Genomic DNA, 12,229 nt, shown 5'->3' with positions numbered 1-12,229 from the left:
TGAGTGAACGACATGATGCTTTTTTGCTTTATTTTTGCGGTTATTTAGGTAGTTCGAGTACAAAATTGGCAGATTGGATATGCAGGGTACAATAAATAAAAAAAGCATACAATAATTACAATGTAAGAGTGTAAATGATGGGTGAAATATGAGTTGAGAGTGTCGTGTTTATGCTGTAGTGTAGCTCGGCCGTTTTAGCAGGGCTTCCAACTGACAGGAATTCTCCCTTGCGTCGGGTCTCCAATCTTGTTGAAAGCAGATGGAGTCAAATCCAGCGATCCTAATCAAATATTTCATTGGTAAGCGCAATGCATACGAGAACATACAAAGCGATCATGCGCACAAACCTTGTCCACAACCTGGACACTGATAAACAATCGCACAGTCAATCTTATTAGTATATTTCTTCGAATTTCAATGATTAAATTAATTCGCGTACCTTATCTTGTATGGTAACTTGAACTGTGCCCAGCGGACCTGTTACCTCAATGCATGCACCTGGAGCCGAAGGTTGATCAGCCATGTGCATTATGAAGGAGAAACTGGCGATAATGCACTTTTTACTTACCACAAACTGGGCTATCGTTCGGGTTGGCATAAGTTCCATAATCAATATAATTCTTTTTGGTGGGTAGGTTAGTTTCAAAGCAATCAGGTTTTAGTATCATACGGAAAATACGTACTAAAGCACAAACCATGTCGGTGGCTAGGTTGGAAGTACCACATGCGGTGATACCGACGCTTGGATCTAGTACATGACAAAAAAAGATGAGGAGCTATTTTATGCAGTATTTAAATTGAGCAAAGCTATGTACCATAGTAAGTTCCGTCTCCAGATCCATACATATCAAAATGACCTGGAGTAGCTGTTCCATTGCTGGTGCCTGGATACTTGGTTGCTCCGATAGATGGTCCACTAACGGCTAGATCTGAGCTACTGTGGGGTGACAGCTTTCCCAGACCACCGAGTACTCCGAGAATAATGGCCAATAACACCAAAATTATGGATGCTATGAAGATCCATAGTCTATATTTTGACTTAGCCAAAAATCTCGACAGAACGTTACTCTTCGTACTCGGACCAGATGTTGACATGTCCTTTTCTGATGCTAGCTCATGGTATTGACTTGGCGAGATGTTGCTATTGTATATATGTTGACCCTGTAGATGCTGATCTGTCTTGGTCAGAGGCGTGTCCTGGATGACCGGCAATGGTTTGACAATTGCAGACATGTCAGGAACCGGCAGCGCAATTAATTTTGGGAGCTCAGTTTCCTTTTGCAGCCGCACGCATTTTTTTTTTTGGGAGAAACGCCGCTGCAACCCCTACTCGCGGCACGTGATCTATCCAAACTAGTCAGACTGGCTGACATTTTTAAGGCGGCCGCGCAAGTGGATTTGGCTTTCCATTTTACCCCCAAATACATAGTAAAATTCATGTCAACTCCAAGTCGAAGACGTCTTATGAGAGATTTCAAGAGGCTCCAAAAGGATCCGCCTGGTAAGCTTTCAAATTGTTGTTGAATCACAAGTGGAACCCATGCCAAAGTTCAGCCTGTCTTACTAAACGTCTACTGTGCCATTCTCATCGATCACACAGCTGGAATCTCTGGTATGATTTGCAACATTTTCGTCGATCCAGTTTAAATGACTATTGCTGACCTTCTTAATGCAGGTGCCCCATGCCCAGATAACATTATGCTATGGAATGCAGTTATCTTTGGTCCTGGTGAGTAGTTCAAAAAATGACTGTTCAATTGGACAGCAGCCATTGAAGCCCTTGTCCTAATACCCTTCTTATAGCGGAAACTCCCTTTGAAGATGGAACTTTCAAGCTTGTCCTTCAGTTCGACGAAACTTATGTAAGTAAACCTTTTGTTTTCAATGTGGCCTTATTTTCTTTCTAGCCAAGGTTGAGCTTGATCAACTTACTATTTTACAATCCAGCCCAATAAGCCCCCTTCAGTCAAATTCGTCAGCAAAATGTTTCATCCGGTAAATATCCCGCTTGCTTAAGCATTTGTTTGTTATGTCGTTGGTAACGTAATATATCTTGATCAACAGAACGTTTACGCCAATGGAGAACTTTGCCTTGACATTCTTCAGAACAGATGGAGCCCAACCTACGATGTTGCAGCCATTCTAACCAGTATTCAATCGCTACTTCACGATCCCAATCCTAACTCTCCTGCCAATGCAGAGGCTGCTAATTTGTACAGGGAGAATCGCAAAGAATATGTCAGACGGGTTAGGGAAATTGTCGAAACATCATGGGAATAGACGTTACTGGGAGGTCTTCTTTTTATTCACTCAATTCCCTTCATACTACATTTTTTTTTTCAACATCTCCATTAGCACTTTGCAAAGGCTATATGCCTTCCAAAGGCTTGCAAGGGTCCACACCACCACCTTTCTATTGGAACCATTTGTATTCTTTCTATATTTGAAAATACTCCAGTTTTCAAAGTAACCTATTGTTCTCAGTTGCTGCTTTCCTCCCTGCCAGTTCTTTCTTACCATTGCCCTGTAAATACAGCTTCGATTTTTTCTTTATAAAACTGAGTCGACAATAAATGTGTTGAGATATACCGAACCTTTTAAAATGTTCCATGCAAGTGATCTTTAAGGCTTGGGCCAGATTCCTGGATAGGGCAAGATGATGTTACTGCGCAATTCAACACCAGCCGACTTAAAAAAATTCAATTTCTTATTTGTTGCCACACCACTCTACTTTTACAACATCGTCTTCATGTCGCCATGTCGAAAACGGACTACCAGTATAACGAAAAGTCAGATCTAGATAAAGTACAATCCCATACAGAAACCATCGTATCGATCGATCGAAACAGTACCGTCTATAGCGAGGTATCTACAGTATGCCAAGATAAAGACTTTCTGCCAGTAACGGATGAAGACAAAGTTGCTGGTCAACTATGGTTGCAATATATACCTCGTTGCCATCCAGTAACTGGTGTTCCTGTCCAAACCACCTTTGCTGGAAAGAAGCGGCGAAAATATCGAGGTTTCAGAGTCTTTATCCTGTGCACGTGCATCATTTCGAGCGCAACGATGACAATATTTGGGCTTTTCAATTATCAACTTCAGGCGCCAAGACAAGTAATCTCGATTTACTATGGCTTGCTTTCCTTAGCCTCTTTGCTGTTTTCATTCTGTATCGCAAGCATTATCTCAGTGTCTATTGACAAGAGCCGTGGGTTGATACCGCCATTCATACGCAGATTGGATTTGATTTATATTCTCTCCTGTGGCCAGTGGAGTGTCATTCGAACACTCTGTACAGCAAACCAAAGCTACTTCAGCTCATTAGTGACCAACATTACACAGACCTTGATCTCTCAAATCTTCAATATGGCTTTCATTGGAGGCGATGTATTCCAGCAATATGTCACCCTTATTGCCTCTATAGCCTCTTGGTACAGCGTTGTACCCGTCTTGATTGGTACATCGTTTGCCGCGACCTACTTATTTTGCATCATCGGTCGAACTGTCTACTTTCCATCCGATCGAGACGCTGTAAGACGGTTTGTTCTCGGCGCCCAACCAGGAAGCTATGTCGTTGGCCCTACTATGAACAGCTGTGTTCACCGAATTAGGGAATCATATAATGCAAGACATCGCAAATGCGACAGGTTTGGCAACAGAAAGGATATGGAAAACACTTCAGCAAACTACGAACAGGAAGTTCCTCTTGCAGGATGGGAGGCTGTCCATAGTACAACTGACCGTGCTGTAAGAACAAAGAATGTTCAAATGTACGTTTTAACAAACGGTTCGACTGAAGAAGTTCAGCATGCAGTACGTTGGGCTATTAGAACACACGAGAACGTGTATCTACAAGGGCGTTTCGAATGTGGATTATGCGCCTGCTCGATGGCTCAGCTTCTCCGATGTAGCTACGTTATTGTTCAACACTCCAACTCCAACCCCCCACAACCATCGAGAAAGGATAGAAGTCAAAGACTTTACAAGCAACATCCAAACATCTTCTTACCATGGCGCTGGTTTTCACATGCGTAAACATCACAGATTACCATCACCATTACAACAACTATATTCTTTTAAACAAGCATTTACAATACTGACGTTGGCAGTGCTTTATCCTGTATTCCAGCCTCTAAATTCCTAACCGCCATGAGACCCATTTGATCCCGGGTTTCCAAGGTTGCACTTCCTAATTATTTATCCAAAAAACAATAACAAAAATGTCAAGAATGAGTGTCCTCATTATTCGAAGCCGGCGTTATACTTACCAATATGGGGCACGACAATGCAATTTGGAAGTTGCAAAAGCTTGCTGGTGGGTGGCAATGGCTCTGGAGTAGTAACATCCAAACCAGCAGCAGCAATCAAATCGTCCTCAAGAGCCCTCACTGAAAGAAACCATCCGTCAGACATTTTTTCGGCCCGACAGGAACCTCCAATCCGTACAATTATATGTCCATACCTAAATCGTCTTGCTGTACTATACCGCCTCTGGCTGAATTGACGAATACCTACCATTATACAATAAATTATTCCATTCGTATGTTTCTCAAAAATAGCAACCTGCTCATCCTACTTACGGCTGAGCGTTTCATTTTCTTGAACGCGTCATAATTGAACATTTCCTTTGTTTCCTTTGTCAATGCACAGCAGACAATGACATAGTCGGACTTTGCTAATAATTCGTCGAACGGGACGAACTGAGCTTGTAATCTTTTCGATGCTTCAGGTTTTTCGCTGCGTCCGCTGTAAAGGACTTGAGAGATACCAAATGCTTTCAGTCGATGGGCTACTGCTTCACCAATTCTTCCCAAGCCAACAACACCAAGTGTCTTTTGTGTAAATTGGCTACCACAAAGCCAGTTGGGACGCCATTCTCGCCACTATCACAAAAGTTAAGCTACGGTGCCTTGACAGAAAGAGTTACAAATTGCACGATTCCCTACCTCTCCATTTCTAACGGCATCTATGCTCTTTTTAAATAGAAAAACGCCGTTTAGCATCTCCATAAACCGAACTGCTCATAATCACGTACAATTTCTAACCTCTTTGATCCGTCTGGCAGCTGCAAGAGTAAGCAACGCGGTTAAATCGGCAGTGGCATCAGTCAATACATCCGGTGTATACCCTAAAGGAAGTTTTCGCTTTTTAATGGCTTCCATGTCAACATGGTCATAGCCAACGCTCATGGTTGACACCACTTTCAATTGCTGGCCTATAGTGACATAGTAGGGACACGGAGATCCAATATAACATATAAGGAAACGCATCTGAAGAAAATTCGCGGAATGGCTCACACGACTTACCAGCAGTGTCGAGCAATTCATCATCCACCTTGTCTGTCAACATACATAGAATGCCTTGTGCACCTGAATAAAGTCATGCAGGCGTCAGCTAAGTCCAAACTGCTCTTATCAGTCTAGATCAGAAGATGTTTACGGACCCTTGACTTCCTTCAGTAGGGTCTCCCGTGGCATAGCGCAATCCTCTTGCCACTGGTAAATATCGGCGTCGAGTTTTTCAAGCGCAGCTTGAGCGGTTGGGGGGAGTCTTCTAGTAACAACGACGCGAGGTGGCATGTTGGAGTGAAATGGTCGAGATAAAGAAGGTGAGCAGGGAGCTGGATTTGGGAATGGTTTAAAATGGATGTTCGCTTTAAAGTTCGTCGCAAGTCCGAGTTTCCGAATTGCAGTTAACATGCAAGTTGGTAAGAAGGGAAGCAGGCAGGGCGGGCGAAAGGAATTTCCGCGTCACAAATCCCTAGAAAAATTGAAGGACACACACTACTCTTTATTTTTCAAAGACAAGAAATGGCGAAACCCAAACGTCCGATTCGGATGCCACCCAAGGTGCAGCCCAGTGTGCTGAAGCCAATACCAGGCAAAGTGGCCGATGCAAACCCACGATTCCGGCCAAAGGTGCTACCACTTGTCGTTGGAGGAGCATTGCTCTACTTTGGAGCTACTTATACCACCATGTTAGTTTACAAAAGCAAGCAAGACACACAAAATGACATTGAAAGACGAGAAGCAGGAGTGGAGGACTCGGAATTGACGCCTGGTAACTTTGATACAAGCACGATTTGGAACAAAATTGCAGCCGACTATGACAAGGAGATTGCCACCGATGAATTTTGGATGGGCATTGGACTACTCCGTCGATGGTTGATTGGGAAAGCGAAGGTACTATGAATTTTCCACGTCCTCGCCTCTCATATGTCACTGACCCCCCACTCCATTTTAGGGAGATGTTCTAGAAGTATCGGCTGGAACTGGTCGAAACTTTGAACACTATAAACCTGATCACGTCACGTCCCTTACTTTCACCGACAAGAGTCCTTCCATGTTAGAGGAAGCCAAGTCGAAATTCGAAGAATACAACAGCAATTTCAAAAAAGCCTTTGTAGCTTTTAAACGAGCGGATGTGCAGGAAATTGGAAGCTTGACCACGGATGATGGCAAACCCATGAAATTTGACACTGTCATTGATACCTTTGGATTATGCTCGTGTTCAGATCCAGTCGAAGCCATCCTAGGCATGGTCAATGCGTGCAAGGACTCCGAGGACGCTCGTATTCTCTTGCTCGAGCACGGTCGATCACATTACGATTGGCTCAATAATTTACTGGACAAGAACGCCGACAAACACGTTAGTAAATGGGGCTGTTGGTGGAATCGTGACTTCATGAGTGTATTTGAAGACGAAAGAGTGACTCGCGAATTAGACATTGAGAAGGTCAGCCGATGGCACCTGGGCACAACATACTATGTCATTGCAAAGAAGAAGTCCAAGTCAACATGATGAGGTGCTGGATCATATCCCATGTGTATATATACTGTTCATTTCAATACTATTTTAGACCATGTTATAGAAACGCGAACGTACGACCATGAAAATAAAATGGTGGCAATGAACTCGTGGCTGAAGGTTTGTGACAAAGCGGCTATACGAATTTCCACGGGTATATAAAGTGGTCGGAACCAAAAAGATTTTGAGGATAAATCGCTATCCGAGTCATTTAGTCTATAAATTTTTTTGGGCCCTTGATTTATCATCGTTTCTCTTCTCTCTTTCTTACATCAAAACCATGTCGGATGAAAACGAGTCGTCCAAGACGAGAATCGAAGAAGATCTTGTCATTGACATTGGACACGGTTCTGATCTAGTCGCCGTCACCGAATTACAGGCTGCGGTATTATCCAACGAAGAAGCTAGCCGACCTACATCCGTTTACTCGGACAACGAGAAATCTGGCAGCTTAGCTTCTGTCAATAAGCAAAAATGCACAGATAATGATGCAGCATCGATATCTGCCTCCCATACGTCCATAATGCAGCCTGCTAACGCTAAAAAAGCTTGGTGGCGAGGAAGATCGAGTAACATGGACGTTGATCCAAAGACGTATTCCAGTAAGAAAAAGATCAGTATCACCGCCGTCATTGCCTTGGCTGGTTCAATGTAAGTAAGCAATCTAATCGTGTCTCCTTTGCGTTGAAAACACTCACTGACCTGCATTAATGCGCACACGCAGTTCTCCTATTTCGTCGACTATCTACGTAAGTTGGTGAGATTTGTTTATCATCAACTTCAGCTACTTGAAACTCAAAATATACCATACACTTTTTTTTCAACATTAGTATCCAGCACTGGTCACTGTGCAAGAAGAGCTTAATACGACGGCAACAGCTGTCAATGCCAGTCGTAAGTACCAATACAAAAAATATAAAACGAAAAAAAAAATGGCTCTGGCACTAGCTTCAAACCCCGATTCTAAACTTTTGTCATCCAGTTTCCATATTCACCTTTTTTACAGCCTTCTTTGTAAGTGGTAGACGTTTTGACTTCATGCTCGCAGCTTCTAAGTAATTGACCGAAACCTTGCAATCTTTAGCCGCTCATGTGGGCAAGCTTTGGTGACATCTATGGTAAGTGGAAAATAAAAATTCTGTCGATCTGAATGTCTTGCTTCCCAAATATGTTGTTGACAATGGTTTACCCGTTTTCGGCATTTCTATTAGGCCGGCGTAACATTTATTTGATTTCGTTCTCCATTTATGTGGTTGGCAGTATTGGATGCGCTCTGTCTGTCAACATCGGCATGCTGATTGCCTTCCGTGCCTTTAGCGCTATTGGATCCTCATCGGTAACATATCACTCTCTTTACATCTTGTCGTTTTACCTCTGACTCACCCATTGTCAACAGGTTATGTCACTAGGAGCTGGTACTATCAGTGATATTTACCACCCTCATGAACGTGGTCGCGCTTTTTCATGGTATACCATTGGACCTCTTCTTGGACCTGCTCTAGGGTAAGTGCAGTGAATAGACTACTGGTGTGTTGCATGGTTATTGCAAATGCTCATCATCCATGCAGACCAATTATAGGTGGATATCTCAATGAAGGTTTGGGCTGGCGTAGTACATTTTGGTTCTTGGTGATTTTCTCGTTCCTGCTGCTGTGTGGTATCTTCTTCTTGCTGCCTGAAACATTCAGACCCGCACCACCTCCAGAGAAATTACCTACCACCAATGAAAAGGAAAAAACAGAAGTTGAATCGGCTCCTACGCAAAAGAAGCGCCGTGTCAATCCATTGCAAGCATTGGATATCTTGAGATACAAAAACATCCAACTGGTTGTCACCTTTGTGGCCTTCACGTAAGCATTTTGATCTGAGTATGGAAATAGAAAAGTTGGGTTCTGACATAAACATACGCGAATCTTTTCTCCATTCACAGATTTATGTTCTTCTATCTGGTCAACACTACATTCACTCGTACTTATACACTGCAATACGGACTTTCCAGTGGCATTGTTGGACTATGCTATTTCCCTCAAGCCATTGGGGCGATGTCAGGCGGCCTTTTCGGTGGTCGTTATTCAGACAAACTTTATCGTTCCAGAGTGGCCAAAGCCAATGGCGAAAGCTGGCCTGAACAGAGATTGGGCGGCTGGGTTATGTGGACCTCCATTGCTGTTGAAGGTCTTGCTTTCATTGCTTACGGCTGGTGCATTAAAATGAACGTTCATTTTGCATGGGGGCTTGTTTGTCAATTTTTCCGTAAGTGTGGATTTGCATTAACAATTGTGTGCAGATCCCTTTGTACTCACCTGGTATTCTGCAGTCGGTTTTGCCTTGATGATTCCCAATGTCGCCATTACGGCTTATCTTGTGGATTGCTTCCGTACTCGTGGAGCCTCAGCAACAGCCTGCAACAACTTTGTTCGATACCTTATGGCGGGAATCGGTGCCTTGATTGCATCCGCTATTGACGATGCCTTGGGCGACGGCGTTCTTTATACCATTTGCGGCGGTGTGCTCTTTCTCTCGTCTGGCTTGCTCGTCATCGTGATAGCCAAAGGTCGAGAATGGGGTAAACTTCGAGAAGGACAATAAGTCCCTTTTTTTTTTTTTAGCATTTTCCATCATGTTAGGCATACATTCATTTCCATCGTTTTACCGGTTTCAGATACCATTTTTTTTTCTTTTCCATTTTCGCAAGCATAATTCCCTTGTAGCATAACATTTTTTCTTATCATCACACTTTCCTTACCATTGACCTTACATCCTACTCTATTCCCTTTCTTATTAAAGTTTTTGATTTCATCTCAAGTTGACATTGGAAAATGATGACACAAAAAGTTCAAAGTGATTTATATTTACAACGTATGTCTCCATGTTGATAATTATAATGTACATGCTGTTTTCAGCACGATGGGAAGAAGGAAAAAACTGGATGGGTATTACTTGCAAGAACAAAAAGAGAATGATTAGAGAAAACGGAGGTACAACAATCATACCAAGAATTAATATGGTGGATGACAAAAATACACATGAAGTGAGTGTGTAAGCGGAATTAAATACAACCAAAAAAGATTGGTATAAGAAAAAAAGACAGGGTGGATAGTACGGTTGAGTCAGATGATATACAAACGTTTCAACAAACGGTTGGTGCGACGGGAATGTTTGACGTTATCATGCCTTCTCGACCCAATACGCGTGAAAATTCATAAAGCACCTATAAACCTCGACTTCACGTGACACTCTCTCCATCTCGTTCTGAAATTCTTCTTCTGTACGCTGCTGGATATTGCGAGCCTGCGCAACAGCTGGTTGGCATTTTTTAGTGAACATGAACAGATCCTCCTTGAACAACACACCAAGTCGACCACCCCACATGCCAATAGGCATAGAGAGATAGCGAGTGTTGGCGGAGGATACTTTCGACTGATCTGGAAAAAGGCCTGGAAGGTTTCTTGCTACTCTTGGGCTTAACCTCAAGTCTTCGGTAGCATGAATAACTGAAACAAAGAAAAAAAAAAAAAAAATTCACACGTTAGGTAAATTTGTGGTTACTCATGTCAGACAATGGGTAGAAACTTTTGCTTACCTTCCTCATTGAGGCGTTGCGTCAATGGCCCAGGTGTTGGATCTCCGTATATCCGTAAATCCATTTCCATCACTTCCACATACCCATGCTTCCTCGTGACTCGAAGGCATTCGCTCATGACTTGTACGTATTGTTCAGGTGAGAAGGCCAACATCATGAAGCGACAATGTACATAGTCAAACCAGCCTTCAGGGTATTGCTTGAGTCCATGAAGAACATTATGAACTAGCAAGTGGCAGTTTGGTGGGATGTTCTTTGGATCGGGAAAGATATCTTGACAATCAAGACCGAAAACAGTGGCGTCGGGGTATCGCTGAGCTAGATCAATACACCAGCTTCCAGCTCCACATCCTGAATGGAAAACGGTTGTTAATATAAACAGTAGATAGACAATAGGAAGAGCATATATGCATACCTATATCTAGAATGCGTGGATACTCTATAGCATTGAAATCTAGTGGCGCGCAGTAGTCACTGCATGATAAAACATTTCAAAGTCAGAAGATGTCCACTGATTAGCTTCAATTTCCCTCCCCCCCCCAACTTACCCATCGAAGGCAAGTTTGACTAGATCATTCTTTGCTTGCAATCGATCAACTTCTACTTCGTCATTTTCGATAGGATAAGCATCGTTTCGAATTTCGTCGAGATCCAACTTCTTGTCAGGCTGAAGTGCTTCAACATAGGCGATGCGTGGGGATAATGAAATAGGGGATGTCTTATTGGCTTGATATTCACCAACGGCGGTCGCAGACGAGCTTGTTGAATTTCGTTTTTGTGAACATCGATGACCTATGACATGATCATCGAATGCGCTCACATACGGGATGTAGGGTTTTTGATCGGATGCTAGGATAGCAGCCGGAGTGAAGGCTGAATTGATGGAATTTTTTCTAGGGTTTTTCTTACGAGCAACTTTGGCGAACAAAGATGAAATGGAGGATATGGTGCTTCGATCACTACTTCGTCTCCGGCCACTGCCGGGTATTTGCTCTGCAGTGGGGTCGAAGTCGCTGTTGACATAGTGTATGTGGTTTGGAGCGTCAATGGAAGCTCGTACGTTGCCTAATGATTGTGAACGGCGTTTCTTCTTTGAATTGGAAAAATCCGGTAACAACGATAGGAAAGAATTTCCTCGAAGCCATGATTGACGACGTCGATTGTTCGATAAGACGGGAGAAGTAGATGCGCTTTGTGTTTTACGGTTAACGGCCACTGGGGTTGATATGTCAGTCATTGCAAAGAAGAGCGCAAGCTCATTGAAAGGCGAAAATCGGAAGGAAAAAGCTTGTTTGCCAGTCTTTTTGGGATTTTATGTGGTAGACGGCTAATTTGAGGCGGCGCAGACATCTCCGAAGGTTTCACCCATCATGTGACATCCAGCAATGAGGTTCACACAACGGGTCGTCCATAAAGAAAAAATAGCCATTGTATATTTTATTGGTGATACCATACACAAATATCCTTATAATCAGTGCATTTAAAAACTTTCAAAAAAGTATAGTTCAATTTTAACAGTTATCGATCATGATATTGGGATCTAAGCTTTAGCGTCAAATTGGCTTACTCCACTGTATTACGGAGAGAATAGAAGGAAAGCTTAAGAGAAAAAATGAATCCCAGATACAGTATGAAAATATTATCGCACGGTGGGGAGTTCTCCGCCATAAAAGCGGTTAACTGTGCAGACTGCAAACGAAAGGAGAGTCTAAATACTTTTTGGCTTGGTCATACCAGAGACCTCGTCCGTCCGATATTGTTTACTTTTCAATAAGCCTGCTTTACTTGCTCGAAAACGCATATTCGGAAGGCTGTAGTTGCTTATTGAGTGAAAAA

The 12,229-nt window shown here is 42.9% G+C and overlaps 8 protein-coding genes across 8 annotated transcripts; 4 read left to right on the top strand and 4 right to left on the bottom strand.

Annotated features, from left to right (window-relative positions):
- Positions 1-1,614, bottom strand: K450DRAFT_231820 (uncharacterized protein). Its single transcript, XM_051587494.1, has 6 exons — positions 816-1,614; positions 684-748; positions 569-620; positions 440-498; positions 348-366; positions 1-280 (listed from the first exon to the last, which is right to left on the bottom strand). The coding sequence occupies exons 1-6, from the start codon at positions 1,231-1,233 to the stop codon at positions 195-197; spliced, it is 699 nt and encodes a 232-aa protein (XP_051446548.1). The 5' UTR covers positions 1,234-1,614; the 3' UTR covers positions 1-194.
- K450DRAFT_231813 (uncharacterized protein) lies at positions 1,336-2,303 on the top strand. Its single transcript, XM_051587493.1, has 6 exons — positions 1,336-1,501; positions 1,601-1,612; positions 1,676-1,729; positions 1,804-1,862; positions 1,948-1,995; positions 2,065-2,303. The coding sequence occupies exons 1-6, from the start codon at positions 1,438-1,440 to the stop codon at positions 2,278-2,280; spliced, it is 453 nt and encodes a 150-aa protein (XP_051446547.1). The 5' UTR covers positions 1,336-1,437; the 3' UTR covers positions 2,281-2,303.
- Positions 2,304-2,610: 307 nt separating this feature from the next.
- K450DRAFT_231809 (uncharacterized protein) lies at positions 2,611-4,163 on the top strand. The gene has a single exon (XM_051587492.1). It carries the CDS (start codon positions 2,758-2,760, stop codon positions 4,036-4,038), a length of 1,281 nt encoding a protein of 426 aa, XP_051446546.1. The 5' UTR covers positions 2,611-2,757; the 3' UTR covers positions 4,039-4,163.
- On the bottom strand, positions 4,065-5,402 carry K450DRAFT_231807 (uncharacterized protein). Its single transcript, XM_051587491.1, has 7 exons — positions 5,310-5,402; positions 5,049-5,218; positions 4,950-4,976; positions 4,584-4,886; positions 4,466-4,514; positions 4,272-4,391; positions 4,065-4,192 (listed from the first exon to the last, which is right to left on the bottom strand). The coding sequence occupies exons 1-7, from the start codon at positions 5,350-5,352 to the stop codon at positions 4,092-4,094; spliced, it is 813 nt and encodes a 270-aa protein (XP_051446545.1). The 5' UTR covers positions 5,353-5,402; the 3' UTR covers positions 4,065-4,091.
- A 44-nt stretch (positions 5,403-5,446) lies between these two features.
- On the top strand, positions 5,447-6,948 carry K450DRAFT_231802 (uncharacterized protein). Its single transcript, XM_051587490.1, has 2 exons — positions 5,447-6,185; positions 6,247-6,948. Exons 1-2 carry the CDS (start codon positions 5,814-5,816, stop codon positions 6,802-6,804), a joined length of 930 nt encoding a protein of 309 aa, XP_051446544.1. The 5' UTR covers positions 5,447-5,813; the 3' UTR covers positions 6,805-6,948.
- Positions 6,949-7,501: 553 nt separating this feature from the next.
- On the top strand, positions 7,502-9,503 carry K450DRAFT_231796 (uncharacterized protein). The gene is made up of 9 exons (XM_051587489.1): positions 7,502-7,559; positions 7,641-7,704; positions 7,793-7,824; positions 7,895-7,928; positions 8,022-8,146; positions 8,207-8,313; positions 8,379-8,660; positions 8,741-9,063; positions 9,128-9,503. The coding sequence occupies exons 1-9, from the start codon at positions 7,521-7,523 to the stop codon at positions 9,397-9,399; spliced, it is 1,278 nt and encodes a 425-aa protein (XP_051446543.1). The 5' UTR covers positions 7,502-7,520; the 3' UTR covers positions 9,400-9,503.
- K450DRAFT_231791 (uncharacterized protein) lies at positions 9,504-9,890 on the bottom strand. The gene has a single exon (XM_051587488.1). The coding sequence runs from the start codon at positions 9,799-9,801 to the stop codon at positions 9,607-9,609; it is 195 nt and encodes a 64-aa protein (XP_051446542.1). The 5' UTR covers positions 9,802-9,890; the 3' UTR covers positions 9,504-9,606.
- Positions 9,631-11,659, bottom strand: K450DRAFT_21042 (uncharacterized protein). The gene is made up of 4 exons (XM_051584789.1): positions 10,942-11,659; positions 10,809-10,867; positions 10,394-10,744; positions 9,631-10,304 (listed from the first exon to the last, which is right to left on the bottom strand). The coding sequence occupies exons 1-4, from the start codon at positions 11,628-11,630 to the stop codon at positions 9,979-9,981; spliced, it is 1,425 nt and encodes a 474-aa protein (XP_051446541.1). The 5' UTR covers positions 11,631-11,659; the 3' UTR covers positions 9,631-9,978.
- Positions 11,660-12,229: the final 570 nt, after the last annotated feature.

The sequence above is a fragment of the Umbelopsis ramanniana genome, assembly GCF_025399195.1.
Source record: "Umbelopsis ramanniana AG unplaced genomic scaffold K450scaffold_14, whole genome shotgun sequence".
NCBI classification, from domain to species: domain Eukaryota; kingdom Fungi; phylum Mucoromycota; class Umbelopsidomycetes; order Umbelopsidales; family Umbelopsidaceae; genus Umbelopsis; species Umbelopsis ramanniana.
Note: the sequence above shows the minus strand (reverse complement) of the source record. Positions and strands in the feature narration are given on the sequence as shown.